The 22,155-nt window shown below is 45.8% G+C and overlaps 1 protein-coding gene across 2 annotated transcripts in view; it reads left to right on the forward strand.

Annotated features, from left to right (window-relative positions):
- Adam19 (ADAM metallopeptidase domain 19) overlaps window positions 1–22,155 on the forward strand; it is an 89,434-nt gene that overhangs the window by 37,048 nt on the left and 30,231 nt on the right. For both annotated transcript variants that reach the window (XM_021177258.2, XM_029483344.1), the window contains 4 exons: window positions 708–786; window positions 6,722–6,798; window positions 19,277–19,469; window positions 20,121–20,186. In XM_021177258.2, coding sequence (XP_021032917.1) covers window positions 708–786; window positions 6,722–6,798; window positions 19,277–19,469; window positions 20,121–20,186 — 415 coding nt within the window. The remainder of the gene's footprint in view (window positions 1–707; window positions 787–6,721; window positions 6,799–19,276; window positions 19,470–20,120; window positions 20,187–22,155) is intronic.

The following is a 22,155-nucleotide window of genomic DNA, read 5'->3' on the forward strand; positions in this document are numbered from 1 at the left end:
AAAAAAAAAAAAAAAAAAAAAAAAATCAGAAATAACTTTGCTCCCTGGCCTTGCCTTTCTGGAGATCAGTTCTGTCAGCTGAAAAATCCATTGGATTCTTTTATTTCTCATTTTACTTTTGGCGAGATTCTAAGAAGCTCGTTCTGTATCTCCTAGCCTTCGGTGAGAACCCTTAACTTCGGCTTTAAAGGGTCAGCAGCTCTGTGAACAATGACTGTCCCTGACATTTGTTCAACTCTTGCAATACCACTCACTCCATTGGTCATGCCTAAAACACAGGCCAAGGCCAGGTACAACCCCTTCATTGACAACCTACCAAAAACATCTAGCAGAGGCTATTCTCATAAAGAAAAAATGAGGTGCCCATGCTAAAGTTTAGCATATTCCACATTAGAAGGATCATTTGAATTTTACAATCAGGTCCTCAGTCTCACAGATGTTGTGACTGTGTTTGCAGTTTCTGGGTCTTTCTCAGGACCCAGAAAAACAAACCAACATGATTGATTTAGGATTGTCAACTCCTTCTGGATAGAGTGACCAATGACAGATTTCCTCCTGGCTCTCTTTTTGTTCCTTAGTTCCCTAATAACTACCACTTCTTCTAGTCAGGGTAACCTTTCATGGTTCAGTTAAAGTCACTGGGTGCCATTGCCAGGAAGAGAGAATCCATCACTAAAGGTTCAAATGTCTGTTCTTATTTTTTTCAGGCACCTTTTTGCTCCAGCCTACACAGAAACCTGCTACACTGCAAGTGGCAATCCTCAAACCAGCACGCTGAAGTCTGAGGTGAGTCACGTAGACCTGTGTCCATCAGTAGCTGCCCAGGCTAGGTGGGAATAAATATGTGGCCCCTTCTCTGAAGACCTGGCTTCCCCTGACCAAGACCTTGGGCTCAAACAGAGGCGAACTCTGTTGTCTCATAGTTGCTCCTTGTTCTTTGCCAGCAAAAATGACAAAGCAGAGAGAGGTAGAATGTTTGAGGGTAATTCGATTGAAATTCTTGCAAATCATTACAAAGTACTCATACTGTTAGGCCTATGTTAATTACCCATATATTAAAAATCGTTGAAAGGATTAATTTACTCATCATTCTGCCATCTCATCCAAGTAGATGTTGATTAATCTTTTTTTTTATGTAGGGTTTGCAGTTTTAATCACTGTGCATACAAATTTATATTAGCATAATATATAATATTAACAAAATGATATAACGACAAAATTATATTATACCTTTTGATGCAGTTGAGGTTTGTTGTTGTTTGTTTGTTTTGTTTTTTCAAGACATTGTTGCCCTGTGGATCTCTGGCTGTCCTGGAACTCATTATGTATCTGGGGCTGGCCTTGAACTCAGAGATCTGCCTGCTTCTGCTTCCCAAGTTCTGGAATTAAAGGCGTGAGCCACCACTGCCCGGCTCCATCAGGCTTTGTAAAAATAAGCTGTTGTCTTAATACTGGACCTTAACCCTTGAGAGTTGTTTTTAGTAGGAGAGTTTTGCACATTGTCCAAGAGTCATCCACTTTGAAAATAGTTTTACATCTTCATTTATTCCACCCTATCCTATGAGTGGACCTTTAAGATAGTAAATCCTACCTGTTGCATGATTAGTTGGCTCTTCCCTTGGAGATTTCTGTTAGAATGCACAGGCTTAGAGCAGAGGAGCCCTGGACCAGACCGAGGCTTTGGAGGCTGGGCTCTTGAGAGGCGTAGGAAGGAGAAGGACATAGGCAGCTACATTGTGACTTGGCTCCTGGTGTGTGACACAGAGAACAGGAAAGGCTCCTCTGCTCAGGATTCCACTCACAGTAACTGGAACTAGATCTCTGTGCAACCCATTCTTCACATACCTCTGCCTGCGTGTGAATATTTAACAAGATAGCCATCGTCAGTTACTAACAGGCTAGCTTGTTTATCAGGCATCCCGGAACGGGGAAAAGGATGGGTCACTTAAGTTTGGAGTCAACTAAGAAAATGGTTCTCAACTTGTGGGTTACGACTCTTTTGGCAAGCCCCTATCTCCAAAAAGATTTACATTATAATTTATAACCGTAGCAAAATGGCGTTCATGAGGTAGCAATGTAAATTTTATAGTTGGGTCACTCCAGCCTGAGGCACTGCATTAAAGGGTCGCAGCATCAGGAAAGTTGAGAGCCACAGCAGAGTATATGGGTACCTCTTTTGGGTTCTGGATCAGAAGGTCAATGGAACTTCTTCCCAAGGCTTTCCTGGGTGGGAACAAAGTTGGAAGTGTGGCCAGTGACAGCAGCAGACAGATTGGACTGGATCAGGGAAACTGTCCAGCTGTGACCCACATCTCCACAAAGCTTCTTGCCCCACTCTTTTCCCTTCTTAGAAAACCCATAGCCCGTAGCCATTACAATTTCACCCACCCTCCTCCGAGCTCAGCCCCTCCTACTTCCATACCCACAACTCAAGAATGGGTCTCAGGGCACAAGTTAACTATGAGCTCATGCTTCCTGCTGTGAAAGCCCCCTGGGCTGACCCCCTCAGCCTGACAAGCTGCCGAATGCAATGACTTCATGGCTGATCCTGACTGGTTCTTTGTGCTCTAAGCTGCGCACCAAGCAGAAACGCATTAAGGGTCTTTCAGAGCAGAACTCTGGAAGAGGATGTCCCCTGGTCCCACAAATCCCCCTCCTTCCTGAAGGCCTCACTGGCTGAAGCACATCCTTACTGAACCCTGGGCCAAGATCATTGTTTTCTTCCATCCACCACTGTTGGATTCTTGCAAAGTCCCCACCCAGGCCCAGGGGGCTCCCAGTCAGCCTTCTCTTTGGAAACTATGAAATCAAGGAGAAACAGGAATGGAGTCACTCATAGCTGTTGGCCTAAATGCAGAGGATGGGACTCTGCCTCCAAACTAGGCAGGCATTCTGGGAATCTTATCAAGACTCACTAGCTAGACCTGTAGGTTACAGCCCTAATCTAGGTCAGGTTACTGGGGGAACAGGTTTGGAAATGTGTTCCAACAGCAAGACTTGCAAGGGTTGGGATCTGAAGCCAGGGCTGCGGTCTTGGCTCTCACTAGCTGGATGACCTTAATCAACCCTTTGGACCATACTGAGTTCTTTTTTTAAAATCTCAAAAATTAGATGAGCTGATCACTGACTCAGCGCTGTGGAAGGTTAAGAGGAGTCGCTGATTTTTATGGGGATTCATAACTATGATTTCTAACTCCATAATTTACAGATGAGGGGACTGAGGAGGGAGCTTGTCCCACTGGGTGCTAGAGGGTAGAAAAGCTTTGGGAAGAGTCAGTCAGGTGCCAATTCAGCCTTGGTTGGGGATGGTAGAGGATGGGGTGCAAGGCCAAATTGCTGGGATTCACATCTCTGCTTAACTGAGTCAGTCTCTCAAGCTCTTTATATCCGATCTCAGTCCAGAAGCTGAGGTCTTTTAAAGTAGCCTTTAGTTTTCTCCTTTAAAATTGTGGGAGTAATATCTACCTCATGAAGCCATGCTCAGAATTAAAGTAAAAATTAGCAACTGTCGTCAAAGAGTAAAGACCCGAGTGACAAGTACCCTGGTCACATGTGCTAGTGCCCTTTGTAAATTAAGGAGCATGTGACAGTTGTAGTATATACCACTGCAGAGAGCATTGGGGGTGGGGGGTGGGGGTGCACTCTGTGGCGGCCATCAGTCAGAGAGCCAGAGAGGTCTAAGTCTTCTCCATTGCTACTTCTGGATCTAACTTCTCCGTACCTGTGAAGGAACTGGCATTTTGAAACAGTGTTTGACCTATAGTTCTGAATGCTTGCTTGACTCAGTCATTCCACTGACGACAAACCCTTGAAGGCCTGGACCCCTGTCCCGGGGAAAACTCGTCTTTCTCACTGTCAGCACGCTGTGCACTGTGTCTGTAATCTCCCTCCTGAGTTCTAAAGACCACACTCAGAACTTGGTTGTTGATCTGCTTCTAGTTCACCTGGTCTGGGGACAGATGGAGAAGTCACATGGCAGGCTGGCCTTTGAAAAACAGTGGGACCCTTGGCTAGAAGTTGGTCCATACATATGTTGCCTGCTTTCCTAGATTTTCGGGGTAGCAGTGGACCCTTTGGCTAGAAGCCAGGCTGTGTGTATGTCGCCTGCCTTCCTAGGAGCCGAGGGATGACCTCCTACCACAGTCGGGTTTCCTTTGTGCTCACAAAGCAAAGTCATGAATCTAACTTTGATACCAAGAGGAGACTGCTGCTGTCTCCCCTCCTGGCTGTGTGTCAGTGTGAATGGGTAGATGACAGGTGCTGCTTGGCCAATGGGCCACTCGTAGATGAAAGGGTACCTGTGATTCAGAGAAGGAACCCAGGTTGAGTGTGGGTCTGGCTTGTGCTTCCTGGCATGGCTGCATGGCTCAGATAAATAGGATGGAGAACAGAAACAGTAAAGGCTGTGGATCTGGGTCAGCCCTTTAGGTGGGCTATGGTGTCCTCGGAGGCCATGTTTTATGCCTAGTGAAAGAATTTAATGAAAACATAGCCACTAGTGCTGGCTGTCTATCTCTCCTAGTGAAAGAAAACATAGCCACTAGTGTTGGCTGTCTATCTCTCTGGGATAAGGAGCAGTCTAGCTAGCTCTTTTGTGTACAGGTCTCTCATGGGCCCTGTGAGGTTGGAGGTTAAAGAGGTGGAAGGGCAGAGAAGTCATGTACACTGCCTGCATATGTGGGAGCCTGGACTTAAGGCTGGCTTGGCTGGGCCAAAAGGCTTCAGTTTAATTACCAGGTTGTATCCAGGACTAGAGATGGGAGAGAAGTGGATGCCTTCTCTCTCTGCCCCCCCCCCTCCGCCCCCATGGGTTTGCCTTCTGGATCCTCCCCCCAAGGAGACAGCACAAGTCTGGAGATGAGATCCTTAGATTGTCATGCAGGGAAAACTTGAGCATTTGTGATCGCTGCTTAGCCTCAGGGTGCTGAGGAAGTCCTTTAAAGAAACTGATTTTACTTTGGTTTTTTGTTTTTGTTTTTTGTTCTTGCTTGTTTTTCGAGACAGGTTTCTCTGTGTAGTCCTGGCTGTCCTGGAACTCACTCTGTAGACCAGGCTGACTTCGAACTCATAGAGATCCTCCTGCCTCTGCCTCCTGAGTGCTGGGATTAAAGGCGTATACCTCCATGCCCAGCTTTTCTCCCAGTTTTACCCTCTCTGTGTTCTGACCTCCTTGGGAAGAATGTTTTCTCCTCCATCTGAAGAGAGCCACGGTTGACTTAGCACCCAGCACTCTCAGAAGCACTGTGCGTGATTCCTAATTGCCATGATTAGCCTAGTGATCAAACTTCTCTGGGACCACAAAACTATTTGTAGCTGTGTGCCTTTGACTTCCGCATCCATTGCTTTTCGTTACTGAGATAAAACAGCATGACTAGAAGCAACTTTACAGAAGGAAGAGTTTATTTGGGTTTAAGATTCCAGAACAGTAGTCCATAATGGTAGGAGAGTCACTGCAGCAGGTGGCCAGAGCAGCAGGCTGAGAGAACGCATCTTCTGGTTCCAGTCATGAAGCATTGCGAGCAAACTAGAGAGGTGGCTGAGGCTACGAAGTCTCCAATCCTGTCCTCTAGTGATCTACTTCCTCTATCAAGGCTGTACTGCCTACCTGAGTCACATCACTGAGGACTACCAAGTGTTCAAACAACTGAGCTTGGGTTGGGGCCAAGCTCAGTTCAAACCACCACAGTTTCCTAATTATTAATGACTAGCTTTCACAAGGGACTGGAGCTATGGGTGCATTTTCTCATTGCGTCTCTGAAGCCTTGCCCAGCGCCTGCTTATGGTAGTGCTTGGTTGGCAGCGTTTATAAAGATGGAGGGATCTGGCTGGGTTTGGGGGGAACCACTCGGACTAGAGAATGCACCAGGCTTCATGGAGCTAGGGACCCAGGAAGGAGGGTGCAGGTGTGGAGGGATTCGGGCAAGGAAAGGCATCTTGAACTGAGTTTTTATCTTTTATCTTTTTATCCTAACAAAGCACTGTGAACTTTGAGGTTAAGACAGGAGAAATAGATTCTCTCTCCATTTTGGAGGCTAAAAGTCCAAACCAAGTTGTTGAAAGGACCACACACACTCTGTAAGCTCTCCAGGGGAGAGTCCTCCCTTTTCTAATTCCTCAGTGCTCTTTGGCTGTGTTACATCATTCTAGGTTTTGCCTCTGTCTTCAGGTGACTTCTCCCCTTACATCCTTTGTGTCCTTTCATCCAGGAAACATATGGGCCATTATGACCTGCTAATCCACATGGCCATATCTTAATTTAATTACATGATCAAAACTTTATTTACAAATGAAATCATATTCTAGCCTCTGGGTAGACATAAGAGTTTTAGGTGGACACTGTTCAGCCCATCACTGGGCGTTCATTACAGAGGTGCCATCATTGAGAGAATGGCTCTCTCGGAAGACTATTCCTGAGGCTGACATGGCAGATTTGAAAACCCTGGGTTCTCCAACCTAGCAGGAAGATCTTTGGCAAATCTTCTTGTCCCTGTGAGCTCAACATTTTTTTGTCTGCTCAGTAGAGGTGGTGATGTCTGCCCTGTTCTAGGTCTTGGGTTTCTATAAGAACCAAAAAAGTGGAAACTTGGAAGCCTTTGGCAGGTAAGAGCTGTGAGGTCAGGGGTTGGAAAGGATCAAATCCATCTCCTGTCAATCAATGAGACATTAACATTGCCGAGTTTATCAGTGCCATTTGACCAAGTGCTTCCTTTCTGTTTGCCAGGATCACTGCTTCTACCACGGGACTGTGAGGGACGTGGATGAGTCCAGTGTCACGCTCAGCACCTGCCAGGGAATTAGGTAAGAGGCCCTGAAGCTGCTGGGGACAGCTGGTGCCCTCTCCTATACGATAAGCAGGACCTTGCAAACAAGAGGCCACGCTTGTGAGATACCAGGGAAGTCTCCGATAATCTACACGTATACCTTTCCTGTCAAATTCATTGTATTAAGGTAGAAATTGTTGCTGGGTGGTGCTGGCTCACACTTTTAATCCCAGACCTCAGGAAGCAGAAGCAGGCTGATCTCTGAGTTCAAGACTAGCCTAGCTTGGTCTACAGAGTGAGTTCTAGGACAGTCTAGGCTACACACAAAGAGAAATCTTGAAAACAAACAAAGGTAGGAGTTCTATTATTTAGGAATAAGGCCAACAAATCAAGAGACAATTATGACACTAAGGTTAGTGTCAATGAAGAGCTACAAGTCACAGTAAAAAGAGGTGTGCAAATCATGAGGGACATAGTAGGAAAGCACAGAGTGTGAAGAGACAGGAAGTTGGGTCCATGTGGGTTAGCACAGGGAAGGAGTGAATGAGTTTGAAGAGCAGGCTGAGGAGTAGCTGGTATGAATAGCTTCAGTAGTCTGGGACACAGGGCCCACTAAGTTGTCTGGTAACCATCACTATGGGTAATGAATAGTGGTCCAGGAGGGTGAGAATCCAAGACGGGGTCCAGATGGCTGGACCCTGGGCTATTTGTTGGCTTGTACTAAAAGGCATAGTAGCTAGTAAAATGTTTGCCATCTCTAAGGGTTGGGTAACCATGGGGATGCAGTTCCTCCAGGGCCATTGAGCTCCTAGAAATGAAAGCAGTGAGAGACAGCAAACAGGTGACATGCCATTTGACCCCAGGCTGAGTTGCAGCATTCTTCACTCTGTGGTTGAAGGGACATTCAGGTTGTCTAGCAGAAATTGGGGAGAGAGAAAATAATGGAGAGAAAGACAAGGATAACTTTCAAGACAAAATCAACCGGAAAGTTCCAACCAGATGATGTTTGGAAAAAGGCTGGCCCTTCTGTCTCTACACCAAACCAGCTGGGTTTGAGCCAGGAGCACCACGAGCCTGATGGGAGGTGGAGGAAGGCATCAGATCCCTCAGAAGTAGAGTTATGCTGGTTGTGGGCCACCATGTGGATGCTGGGAACCAAACCTGGGTCCTCTGCGAAAGCAAAGTGTTCCTAACTACCAAGCCTTCTCTCCAGCCCCCTGCTGCTTCTTTCCACGCTTATTTGAAATATCTGGGCTCTTATTTACACAAATTGCCTGAGTTTTGAGCACCTCCACTGCACAGCTCCTGAACTCAAGGTGGCGACTGACTCTAGGAATAGCAACAGCGAAAGTCCATTTGCGATAGCCAATACCACCAACAATATGCTGGGGGCAAGAGTCTCACCTCTGCTAATGTTAAGTTACACGTTCAATGTTCTCAAAGGCAGGGCTGGGAATGCAGGTCCACTGTTGTCTCTCAGGAGCTGGTAGGAAGGGCTTTTTTCCCCTTTATTAGTGGCTGTTTCTCTCATTCATCTTGGGTGCTTGCTGTATGCCCGTGCCCTACTTTGGTGTAGGATAAGCAAGCATCGTCAAGTTTGGAGCCTTCTGTATCCTCATCTTTTTAAAAAAGATTTTTTTTTAATGTATATGAGTACACTGTAGCTGTGCTGTACTGATGGTTGTGAGCCTTCATGTGGTTGCTGGGAATTTGAATTTAGTATGTCTCCTCGCTGTGACCCTGCTCACTCCGCTCCGGCTTAAAGATTTATTTTATTATTATATCTAAGTACACTCTGTTGCTGTCTTGAGACACACCAGAAGAGGGTGTGTCAGATCTCATTACGGATGGTTGTGAGCCACCATGTGGTTGCTGGGATTTGAACTCATGACCTTCAGAAGAGCAGTCAGTGCTTACCCACTGAGCCATCTCTCCAGCCCCCTGTATTCTCATCTTAACCAGCCTGCCAATGACAGATATGGTAGAGACCATAACGAACTAATGAAACCCAAACCATGAGTTCTGCAGTTCTTTACCAGCATACAAGATTTGTTCCCTCTACAGCTTAGCTAGCTTACCCCATCCCACCTTCACCCCCATCCCCCAAATATAACTGAGGGCCCTTCTGACTGCAGGTCTCATGTCTGTTTATGTGTTGGTTCCCATCCCTGAAAGGTTGCGTGGCCAGTGGCCTGAGGGAATTAGGCAGGAAATCGGTTTGGGCTGGGAGGTGATTAACAGTGGCCTCATATCCTTCACTCAAGTGGCCTCCTCCAGCCAAGCCAACTGGCTTCTCAGTGGTGTTTATAGGCTCAGCCAGGGCCACCTGTGGCCAGCAAGTAAACAATGACTGTCCCAGGAAGGAGGAAAGGGAGCAAGCAGGTGTGACCTTCTCCGCCCGCCCCTTCCTTTCCCCCCTCTGGGTCTGGAGCACTGAGAACTTACTTGGCTTGGCCTCTTGTAAATCATTCCAGCAGTCAGGCTGATGGGGAAGCTCACCGAGCTGCCCATGTGTTTCTGGTTTTCATGTTGCTTCCATCTGCCGAGGTCTACATATTTTTCTTTCCCGGCCCTCTCTTCCCTCCACATGCTAAGGAACGGAGGTTGTAATCAGGCTGACTTGAGAGCTGGAGACTTGAATGCACCATGGCTGCATTGGGTCCCCAGAGCAGAAGCAGGAATGACAGTGGTGCTCAAACCCAAATAGTTTCCCAAGGCCCCCGAATCCTCATATTTCCATAGAAGGTCTCCATGGTAACCGTTCATCTCTCCTGGTACTATGCTCCTGTGCTTGGAGAAAATGGATAAAATGTATGCTAGGCTGGCTCTACTGGCTGAACATGAAAGAGTCAGGAGAGCCTCTAGACCAGTGGTTCTCAGTCTTTCTAACGCTGCCACCTTTCAATACAGTTCCTCCTGTTGCTACTTCATAACTGTAATGTTGCTACTGTTATGAGTCCTAATGTAAATATCTGTGTTTTCCTATGGTCCTAGGTGATTCCTGTGAAAGGGTCATTTTACATGCTCCCCTGACCCCCAAGGAGTTCCTACCCACAGGTTGAGAACCGTTGCTGTAGCCATTGTGAGGGTCTCTTCTCTCCAGAGTACTCTATAGGTCAGTTTATCATTAAAGAAACAATACCCAGTAAAATAAATTTAAATGTTTATAAACATTTAAGGGCATGATGAGAGATACTTTCTCACCCTTCTTTCCCAGATCTTACCCTGTTTCTGGATGCAGCCATAAACTACCATTTCTTATGTCCCCCATACTCCTGGCAAAAAGAACCTTGATACATAATCTAATGTTTTATAACTTTGGGCCCTAACCACTTTGGGGATTGGGTTAATCAGTGACTGTGGATCTTAACAAAGACACAGCAAACCACAGCCAAATGCTTCACATCAACAACTCAAACAGGAAAGATCGACTTTGGCTCAGGGTTTCAGAGGACCCTAAGCCTCACTGCTGGCTCTGTCGATCTGGAATCCATGCTAAGGCAGAACATTCATGGTAGCAGAGACAGCAGTCCTAAGAACTACCCCCCCCCCCACCACCAGATGTTCTTGCTCCAGGCAGGCCTCCTGAAGTCTCCAGAGCCTCTTCCAAATAGCATCACTAGCTAGGCTTCACCTTCACTGCAGTTGTCAGGTGCTCACACACTCCAGCCTTCCCCATGCTAAAAATCCATCCCATAAATGTGACCACGACATTGCTTGCACAGAAACTTCTTCATAACTAGCCAACAGTCTAAATGTAAGGTCTGATGATCATTTATGGAAAAGTTAGCCAGTAAAAGTTAGTGCTGTGGTGTCTTTGACTAAACCTGTCTGTGTGTCCCCATCCATTGTTGGCGAGGTGTTTGGTTGGTTTTACTACTTAATGCTTATTGAAAATTGGCATTGGGCAACTCATACAGTTTCAGAAATTAAACATCCAAACACAGGAGTGTAACCTGGAAATAAGCTTCCATGCAAACCCATTTCTCATCTGGGTAATGGTTGGAATATACCTGATTGGGATGTATTGTCTATTATGTACAAGAGAGACCATCCTGCACATCTAGGTCGGTTTTGTGATGTGTTTCCAACTTAGAACTTAGTCTTAGGTACACATGTATCTGTCAGATTACTTTAATGGGTCCTTAAACTCTTATGTACTGTCTGGTGAACTGAATTATAGTCCTTCAGTGACATACAATCCATATCCCTTACAGATCCACTAGAGGGACCAGATTCTGTCACTGCAGTTCTCTCTTCCAAGATCTGGAGTTCTCACAGCAATTCTGCCTTGACAGGCAGGCTGGCTGGCTGGCTCCGGACTCCGATCCTGCACTCCAGAGAGAGAATCTGAGATTGGGTACTGGAGAGTATATCCAAATGTTCACACCATGAACTGGAATGGCTTTAGAACTGCCATTCTAGGGCCCTGAGTTTGTGTCAGACTCTACACTTCCTGGGGGTATGACTCCCGGACTTCTGCTTTCCATACTTACTTTTGCCTTTGGCTCCATCTTGGCCACACTGGCTTCCCCGTGGGCCTCACTGTATAGACTGCCAAGTGCTTGGGGGGACTTTGTGGATAATGGGATTGGTGAGATGCTCATTCCAGAATCAATGGCTCTGGAAACCAGCAACCAAGAAGCTGCTGCAGGCCTTATGTTAACTCACTCTGTGACTCTTGAGCAAGCTCCCCACCCACGAAACCTTAAGTAGACTGGATCATAAAAAGGATCCTTTAGCTTGGGAAACCCTGAACTACAAGAAGGAGCAGAGTAGGAAAAAGGAACCAAGGCGGGAGGTGGGAGATGTTCCTCCCAAAGCCATGTCTTCCTTCTGTCAGTGGAATAAGCCCTTGGATGGCAGGACCTTTACGCTGTGACAAGTTTAGATTCTAGAGGCAGACCATTCCTGGTTTAAAAGCTAACAACTGGGGCCAGGGAGGTAACTCAGTTGGTAAAGTACTTGCCACACAGGCACAAAGATCTGAGTTCAGTCCCCAGGATGTACCAGGGTAAGATGTTGCACGCTTTTAATCACACTGTTGGTGAGACAGAAACAAGAGGATCTTTGGAGCTTGCAGGCCAGCCAGCCTGGCTTAATTAGTGAGCATCAAGCCATTGGGAGGCTTAGTCTTAAAAATCAAGATGAACAACAACAGAGAAACAACAACTAAGGTCGTCCTCTGGCATCCACATGCTCCCCACACGCACACTAACCTGCCTTCTAACACAGTTCTTTTAAAAAGACTTATTATTGTGTGTGTGTGTATGTATGTGTGTGTATGATGTATGTGTGTGTGTGTGTATGTGTACATACATGTAAATGATTGGGGGGGGGAGGCATGTGTGCTATAAGGTGCATGTTGAAGTCAGAGGATAACTATGAAGTCTATTCTCTCCTTCTATTTAGCATGGGTTCTAGGGATTGAACCCAGGATTGTGTATCTGAAGCCTTTGCCTACTAAGCCATTTCACTGGCCCCAGATGGTGCTGATACATTCCTGAAATCTCAGTTTTCTGCCCTGTAAGATGGGAGCAATGATACTGAAGTCATCAGGGCTCACATTAGAGGGTTAGCTTCACCTCTTTGACAGCACAATGTTTGGTTGGATCACCGAATCCCTGGGGACTAGAACAGATGGGAGGTGCTCTGTGTAGATGTACTGAATGGCTCCCCAACAAAATGGTTTGTACCCCATTTATACAGTATGCTTCCATGGCTGCTGGCATTCTTGGAGAATCTTCCCTGGTTGTGAGTGAGCACTGCGTAATTACTTTAGAGCAGTGGTCCTCAACATTCCTAATGCTGCAGCTCTGTAATTCTGTCCCTCATGTTGTGCCCCCCAACCATAAAGTAATTTTGTTACAGTTATGAATTGTAATGTAAATATCTAATATGCAACCCTAAGGGGGTCAAACCCATAGGTTGAGAACCACCACTTTAGACTGTCCTGTGATAGGGCTGTATCAGGAGACAGCAGAGCCAGGATTCTAATCCAGGATGTCTCCTTACTGAGCCTGTGTTCTCTGCCTGTGCTCTGTCCCAGCAGGAACTCAGCATCATGGTGCCTTTCTTCCCTCTGTGCTGCCTTGGAAGTTTCCTATGACCCGTTAGTGTAGGTACAGTTTGGGGAAGTGCTGGGGAGGAGGAACCCAGGGCTGCTACTTCTTAGGATCTCTCCTAATGTGGAGGAGGTGGATGCATAACTGTGTGTCCCAGGGGCGGCTTCCTTGGGAGTGGCACCTCTCTCAAGTCTTGAAGGATGTATTTGACTGAGTCCTTCAGTCATTTATGGGTTAAGCATGAATGAACCTTTTGTTTCCTGACTGGCTGGCCTGCCTGGGTTCCTCTATATGATCTTATCTGTGATTTATTTTTCTCATTCTCTTAATGATGAGGAATAGGTTTGGAGAGTAGCATCCTGGCTCTTTGCCTCCTAGGTCCTCTGTCCCCACCTCTAATCTCTGCCTCTGCCAGAGCTAACATTTAGCAAATTGGATCAGTGGAGGCCCTTAGGATAAATGATGGATCAGGGGAAGACATAAGGTGACTTGAGGGTGGTAGCAAGAGAGAGCCCCCAGAGCTGCATTCTTAGAAACTTGCCATCAATAATGCTGGGGTCCACTGTAATGTGCTTGCTTGTGCCAACTCTTTTCAGTCTCCAAGTAATCCCAAAGGAGGATCAGTGGTCTTTAGGCCTGGGGTGAGTCCCCAAAGGCTATAGTGAGGGGAGAAAGGAGAGAGGTCGCTGAATCCTGTTGCTGGAAGGGATAACCTCAGTGGTTATCCCGAGCTTGGGTCATTCAGACTGCCTACTTGAGATGATTGCTCAATCATGTGCCATAGAGACAGTCAGGAGCATGGGCTCCTGAAGTTCCTGGGTGTGGCATGGCAGAGCATTTCCCATAGGACTTAGTGTGTAAGGGTCCATGATTTGCCGAAGACTGATAACCCAGACTCATGTTAGACTCAAATAGTATGTAAACACAAAGAGTGTTTTATTCTACAGAAGTCCAGCGTGCTGGGGTCTCCCATTACCAGAATAGAGAGATACCCAAGTGAGCTTGCAGACCTGATTTAAAGCACATTATGGAATTTTATGTTAATTTGTTGGGTCCATCTCTATAGACATTCCATTATCAGGGTGTGGGAGCTGGAAACTTGCTGGGGGAGGTCTGGAAACTGCTGCTGACCCATTGTCCTCGCCTCAGGCCAGTGGTAGGGCAGCTTCTGAGGCCAAGACTTGCCTGGAATTTTCTGTTCTTGGAAATGGAGATTAAGCTTAGTCTTCTTAATTGAGAAGGCTAGGCTGATTCCATGACAGGCTTCAAATTGGCTGAGGATAAGGTTGGGCGGACCCCTCCTCTGCCATCTACCAGGGAACTTGGATTCCACAGACAGGTTAGATGCATCCTTGTTGATGTTTGGTCTTTTGCTATGCATTGTAATAATCTTGCTTCTTAATTTAAATCTGGTGGTTAAATAAAGATGCCAACTGCCAAAAGCTGGGCAGATGAGACATGGGTGGGGTTTGTGGTTCACTGGGCTTGGGGTCTGAGGAAAACCATGAGGGGAGAAGAAGATGGAGAGAAAAGGAAGTCACCATGGGGGTAGGTGAATCAAAAGTTTTTGTCGTGAGAGCTAGCCAGTTGGAAGTAAGAGCGGCCCCGATGGAACATTACAAATTATAAAATGGAATTATTGATAGAGAAATAGATTCAAATAGCATAGAGGGAAGATATCTGCCCAGGTCTAGTGCTAACTAAGGCTTATTATAATAATTAAATTTGTGTGTCTTTAATCAAGGAACTGAATGATCAAAAGCAGGGCAAAAACCTCTGGTTGAGATTAAATATTTTTCTACAACAAATTGGTGCCCAATGTGGGTCTTGAACCCACAACCCTGAGATTAAGAGTCTCATGCTCTACCAACGGAGTTAGTAAAATTAAAAAATAATGCTTCTCTGTTGCCCCAAACCATTTTGCTCTAGGAAACTGTCCTGCTGATCACTGTGGGGACTCAGAGTTAAGTTGGGGCAGAGTTGTTTTGTTTTTATCCAACAAAAAAACCAAAGCTATACTCATGAAAGCTAACATGGGGTAGAATTTCAAGCTGCTCTGAGCAGTCAGCCTGTCTCCTTAGAATGTGGGGCTCCCATGGGAGAACTAATGGCAGGTTGTGAGAGCTAACTTGAAAATGAATGTCATACTGCTATGAGAAAAAAGTCTCTATAAACATGGGCTTCCATGGGAGAACTGATTACAGCTCAACCTAGCACATTATACAATAAGTGAGGGGGAATTTAAATTCAGTTGAATGAAGAGAAGGGTATTAAATAAATTTACTTGAAGAAAAAGGGGGATATAAGTATATTTATCTACAGGAATACTAATCTCCAAAGAAGGGAGAGAAAATGAGAATTAATATAAATGTTTGAAGGGTATATAGATAAATAAATCCAGGCCTTTAATCTTAATACTTGGAAGATAAAGGCAAGGACAGACAGGTTCCTTGTGAATTTGAGTTTGAGGCCAGTCTAATCTACAAAACAAGTTCAAGTTGTCCTGGGCTATACAGAGAAACCCTGTCTTAATACATAATAATAACTGTTTTTAAAATGTTTTAAGTTATCAAAGATATTAATCTCTAAAGAAGAGAGAAAGATATGGAAATTGATTTCGATGTTTTCAAGGGTACATAGATAATGAATAAATAAATCCAGGCCTTTGATCTCAATACTTGGGAGACTAAGGCAGGGACAGATAAGTTCCTTGTGGGTTTGAGACCAGCCTAATCTACAGAGCAAATCCAGGTCAGCCTGATCTATACACACATTAAAAAAAATCCTGTCTCAATAAATAATAATAATCATTTTAAATTGTTTTCATTGTTTTAAATTATCAAAATGAGGGTGGTTATAAGTGCTCTCTCTGGTTGTGATGGCATTACAAATCCTCTGTGAGAGAAGTCAATCTAGAGCAGACCTAAATTAAAAAAGAGGCTGCTAATTGGATCAGTCTATACTCTTTTTTTTTTTTTTTTTTTTTTTTGCCTCTGCCTCCCGAGTGCTGGGATTAAAGGCGTGCGCCACCACGCCCGGCTCAGTCTATACTCTTAATGATTTCAAATTGCCGGACCAAAGGCATGCTATGATGGCTCAGCCGTTGAGAGTTAGGCTCACAGCCAAACATATAAGAGTTCAGTTCCCATCCCTAATTAATGTTGTATAATGTTTGAATAAAGTAATTGGAGTGAGCTAGCTGGCTGTCAGGCTTCCCCGGGAGGACGTACCCCTCTGCTCCTTTGGAAAATGAGGGCTTAGCATCTTGGTGATCTTCTCTCTATTGCTGCACCTACAACCAACATCAATCAACACATCCTGGCTGGCCTCACTTGAGAGAGTCACTGCTGCCATCACTGTAGCCATAGGCACAGTCTTGATGACAGAAGATGAGGTAACAGAGAACTGCCCACTGGACATCTTCCTACCTCCATTGACAGTTGTGAAGTCGTGGGTAGTGAATGCTCACTGAATGGGGGTATCTTTCTGAACCATTCTCCAGGTCTATTATGAAAGATGATAAAAGGTCAGGGTGAAGGTTGTAGGATGAGGAACCAGATTGCTGAAGCTCACCCCTGTTTTTAACTCTTTACTACTTGTGTGAATTTGGGCTGGTCGTGGGAAAAATATTTGTAAGGGTCAGAGAAGTTAGTTAGAAGTTAGCTCTCATCAGCTTGGTGCCCAGTTCATAGAAAAGCTCAATAAGTTATAGCTACTATGATGATAATTACCAGCCCTGCTGCCAAGTTCCAATGGGTACTTTCACTGATTCCTACGGGGAACTTTCCATTCACTGGGTGTAATATTGGTGCACACAGGATCACCAGCCAGTCTGTGGTCCACATCATTTAGTGGCCAATATTATAGTCACTAGAGGAAGCTGGGGTGGTGGGCGAGGCTCTGGTCAGCTGGGATGAAGAGATAGCTTGGGAACAGGATGCCAATATTGCCCTGGCCTCAGTTCTTTCCTGTGCAGAGTAGGGAAGTCGCTGTGATCCCTGCTCTTTGCCCTCCACCCTAGCTGTTAAGGGAACACCTTAGGTGTCTCACCATAGGCCAGATGGCGGCTGCTGTGTCAGCCAGGATGCAGCCAGGAAGTTGATAGTCTTCCTGGTACTGGAATGAGGTCAGCGAGGGATGGGGTCAGGAAAGGTCTACTGCCCACCAGAGTCTGTGATGTCTGTCCCAAGAGAATCACGAGCTCTTATTAAAGGACAAAACCTGGGTGGGCATCCTGAGAGGGCAGTGGTGGCTGGAGGTTGAGTGGCCCAAGAAAGAAGCACTGCCACTCATGGTGCCAGAGGCTGAGAAGGTCTTTGGTTTGGAGATAAGGTCCTGAGTGACTTGTTGCCAGGGTCCTGGGGATTCAGTCCTGGGCTCATTGTTCCCAGAATCTGGAACCCACTTCTTGGCTGTCTTCTTTATCTCTCTGTGTGGAAGGTGGCAGTTTGGAGAGTGGGTCGGAAGGACAGACTATATTTACTCATGACTATAGTTGATGATGCCAGCAACACTCTTCAGAAGTGTGGCTGACTGTTGCAGGGTTCCCAGTGGGAGATAAGATGACAGAGAAGGCATTTGGCCCCCTTCCATCCTCAGACACAGTTTACTGAAAGGTAATTAACCATGAGACGCACAGTTGGCAGACATTACTGTCTTTTCATTCCTACATCACAGTGTTAGGTTGGCACATCATAGATCTTAGTGGATAAGATGACAGGGAGCTACCCTGTGGGCATCTCCCCACCTCTCTTGATAATGGTGAAGCCAGAGGCAGTAAGTGCTCACTGAACTTTGAGAGCCACAGAGGCTTCAGTGGTACAGTACCCTAAGCAGTTGCATCTAATCCGTGGGTGTCTGCCAAGGCTCAGGATAGGTCATGGGTCACAGTGACTACACCCATTCTCAGCCTGTTCTTCACCAGGGCAGGCAGCTTGGCTTGTTCATATTCCATCCTTAGCAACTACCATGGTTGTAGATGCATAGCTAGAATGGCTGCCTTCCTGCCAACCATGAATAGTTATTTCTCTGTGCTCCTGCATTCCACCTCTGTAGAGTTAACCAATTATAGATCAATTATTTTAGAAAAAAAAGTTTTGATCATATATGTTTTTTCTTGACCTTAGTCCCTAAATAATATAGTATATGTAACATATCTTTACATTTAAAAATATTATTTGTTTATTTGTTTGTTTGTTTGTTTAATGTGTGTGCTCCTGAGTGTATGTTTGTGCACCATGTGTGTGCAGTGCCTGTAGAGGCTAAGAGAGAACATCAGATTCCCTGGATCTGGAGTTAGAGGCAGTTTGTGAGCTGCCTGGCATGGGTGCTAGGACCAAACTCAGATTTAGAGAAAGAGAAGCAAGTGCTCTTAATTGCTGAGCCATCTCTCCAGGCCCAACATTTACCTTTGTTTATTTGTTTGTCTGTCTAGTTGGTTGGTTTTTCAAGATAGGGTTTCTCTGTGTAGCCCTGGCTGTCCTGCAACTTACTCTGTAGACCAGGCTGGCCTCAAACTCACAGAGATCTGTCTGCCTCTGCCTCCCAAGTGCTGAGATTAAAGGCATGCACCACCACCACTCCTGGTTCAGCATTTACATTTTATTTGCTATTATAAGTAACCTAGAGGTGATATAAAATATACAGAAAAAAACAAATAGGTTATACATCAATAGCACACCATTTTATACATGGCTTGGAGTGTCTGGCATTTTTTGTTTCCTTGGGAGTCTGGACCCAAGTCTCTATGGATACCAGCAACAAGACTATTTGTGTTTGAATGATATCTAGAACCCAGTGAAATCTCAGTGAGTGAAAAAAAAAAACAAAAACCAAATAACCCAGCACTATCTTTGAGTTCAGTACTGGATGAAAGATTGTTCCATGTGGTTAGTTGTAGGTGTCACCTCACCAGATAGCTGCTGGCACGGGGCAGTTGATGGGTAGGAATGCTTGGCTCCCAGGCACAAGGACACTTTACTCAAGAGCCCCGTGAGTTAGTACGTTATCATTTTTATTTTAGGGATGAGGAGATTGAAGCTCGGGGTCATGAGATGTTTCTTGAGGAACATGTGACCTTTGAGTGCCACAGCTAAATCTAGAGGCTGGCTATCTAGCCGGCAGGCCAGAGTGCTTCCTCTGATCACATGTTACTTTTCCAGGGCCTATACAGTTTAATGATTGTCTATGGGGTCTACGATTGTCATGGGTCATGCCTGATTTGGTGGCCTTTAGGGGTCCCAGACTAAAGCCTGAATTTAGGGAGGTCTAAAGTGCTCTTGAGATTCTGTGCCCCACAGTGTATTTCTCTACAGAGGGTCTAAACTTACACCAGGCCTTCCCAGAGGGGCTCATGGCCCAGTAGAACGTGAAGAAGCATGGAGCATTTGAATCTGCACAAGGGACTTTTCCGGAAGCATTGACCAGAGCTTCCATTTCTCTTATCCACAGAGGACTGATTATAGTGAGAAGTAACCTCAGCTACATCATCGAGCCCGTCCCCAACAGTGACAGCCAACACCGTATTTACAGATCTGAACATCTCATGCTGCCCCCGGGGAACTGTGGGTTCGAGCACTCCGGGCCCACCTCGAAGGACTGGGCCCTTCAGTTTACACATCAGACAAAAAAGCAACCTCGCAGAGTGAGTTTTCAGGTTCCCAGTGGAGCTGGCAGACTGGAGCCTGTCCTCTCTGCACCCTTACTTTGGTTCCAGGGGTATTTCTAGATTGAGAAAGAAGGGTAAGAAAGAGGGAAAATCCCACCTCTCTCTCTCTCTCTCTCTCTCTCTCTCTCTCTCAGTATTGTTGAGTGAGATACCTTTGTAAGAGAACCACTGTTTATATTTAAAATATTCTAAGATACTGGTTTAAAACACTGTGTAAGGTTAAAAAAATGTTACTTCCCCTCTTGGAATAGCTATCTCATCTGATGTACAATATGTGTTTTGTTCACACTTAGAACGGAGGTCTGTGGTCTCAAAGTTACTTGGGAACTAAGCTGTCGGCATGTTCCCTTGTGGGGTGCTGGCCTCAATTTTGCCTGTGCTAGCCAGTTTGGCTTCTTTATTTTTTGAAACTAGAGGATTAGATCCCATGGCTCAGAAAGGCCTTGAGTAATAACCCATTGCAGATGGAGATGGTGGGCTGCAGCCAGGACTGTCCCAAATGCCTAAATGTAAAAGAAGTAAAAAGGTCACAGCTTATTAACCAGTGTGGTTCTCAGCTGCTTTGTGGGATGAGCTGGAGCCAGCCATTTCTACTGCACTGACCTGCTTCTGTCTCTTCTTGTCCAGACAAAACGGGAAGATTTACACTCCATGAAGTACGTGGAGCTTTACCTGGTGGCTGATTATGCAGAGGTAAGGGGTCAGCAATGGATTTCAGCAAACAGAAAACAAAACAAAAAAGAAGAAACAGACAGACAGACAGACAGATGAGTGGAAAGCATCCACTCATCACATTCATCTTTTTCTAGTTTATCATATAAATTTGACCTTAAATCTGACCAAGGGCTCTTCTAGCCATTTTCTATTTTTGGCCGTGAGCCTAGCCTTTAATGGCTGAGCCATCTCTCCAGCCCTCTTCTAGCCATTTTAAACAGTAAGGAAAAAAAAGAAAACAGCAAAAAGCCAAGGAAAGGCACTCCCAGGACAGCCACGGAAGCACGGGCTTTGCTCAGACTGGATCTCATGGTCCTACGGTTTGGATGCTTTCTCTTAGGACTGTCTGTAATCCTTCAGAAAATCCTGTAGACTTCTGTTTTACAAAGGTGTCAGGTGCCTGCCGCATCTGGTCAGATACAGTCTTCTTACATGTGTATCTATTTTTATAACCATGTTGGTGCTTCCTAAATGTCCCCAGAGGAGCAGCATCTGTGGCACCTGGGAACTGTGAAAAAATGCAAATCTCTGAGCCTCACTCCAGATCTCTCAAACCCCAGATCATCAGGGTGGGGTCCCACAACCCATGGTTTCATAAGACATCGGATTGGTTTTGATGTATAGCGGGTAAGCTTGGGAAACACCGGCCTAAAAGAGCAGGATAGTCTCTTGATTCACTTCCCTCGAATTGGACAGGCCCCGAGATTTCACAGACACCTGTCCACCTGGCCCAGTCATTTGTCTCACTTTTTCAGGCAACTTCCTGATTTTTTTTCTGTGCCGTTCCAACATAGTGCTTGGCATCAGGATGCAGCCGTGAGCCAGAGCTGCTCTTGATTCTGAACTTTGCTGTAGAAGCACAAAACCCTTATAGTTCTAGGCATGGTAGCCACTGAAATGGGCCCTTGGTGATGCTTAAAATGCACACAGCAGATCTGGTGTGGTTTAGAGCCTTGGTAGACCCTCTCTGATGTGGTGATGCCAAAGATGGCAGGTGGCGTGTAAAGAAAGCTTGAATGGAGTCTTATCCTAGAGTCCAGGAGTTCTGTTTCCTCCTGGGAGCCTTCCATGCATCCACCACCCATATTTCCATTAACCATGCATTACCTTCAAGTCCCATACTGTGTCATGTGACATGACCACAGCCAAACACACTTTCCTGTGCCCTGGCTGAGCACTGCAAAACTCTCTGTTCTCCATGAAAGTGGGGGTGGGGCTCATCACTGTGTCATGGTCTCCTGTCCTCTCTACTTCGGGCTACCAGCTTCCCCAGTGGCCTCTTTCTATGCAGCTCCACAGTGTGGGTCAGGGGCAATGCCAGCGGGTGAGAGAGTTCTAGCCCAGGTTTGAGAGCTTATTTTCAGAGCTAGAGGTAGGAAGGGAAGGACCTTAAGCCTTCTTTGTTAAAGACAGGAGGAGTTCACTGGGCAGAGAAGTGGAGGTGAAGGGCTTTCCAGGGAGGGAACATTGTGGTTACTTTCAAAAGAGTTTAGCCTTCTTAAGCTGATGTTGGCATTGTATTTTTTTTTCCCTTCCCAGCAGTCAGGAATGGGTGGGTTCTAGGGTTTTTGTTTTCTTTCTACAGATTGATGTGTAGATGAGGGAGCAGCAACAAAGGTTGGTTTCAAAGCCAGCCAAGTACCCCACTCAGCCCCGCCCCATAGCGGGCACCTTTGGCTCTCTGTATTGTGAAGGTTCCTGGGGAAAAGCAAGGTCTTTTCTCCCAGAGAGTTCTCCATTTAAGCTTTGTATCTTGTATTGTCTGATACAAGGTCTTTCGTCATTTTTCCTAAGATTGTTCAGATAAAATGTCCTGAGACTCTAATGGAGTGAGGCACTTAGAAACCCCGTTGTGCCGGGCGTTGGTGGCACACGCCTTTAATCCCAGCACTCGGGAGGCAGAGGCAGGCGGATTTCTGAGTTCGAGGCCAGCCTGGTCTACAGAGTG

This window comes from Mus caroli, chromosome 11 (assembly GCF_900094665.2).
Source record: "Mus caroli chromosome 11, CAROLI_EIJ_v1.1, whole genome shotgun sequence".
NCBI lineage: Eukaryota > Metazoa > Chordata > Mammalia > Rodentia > Muridae > Mus > Mus caroli.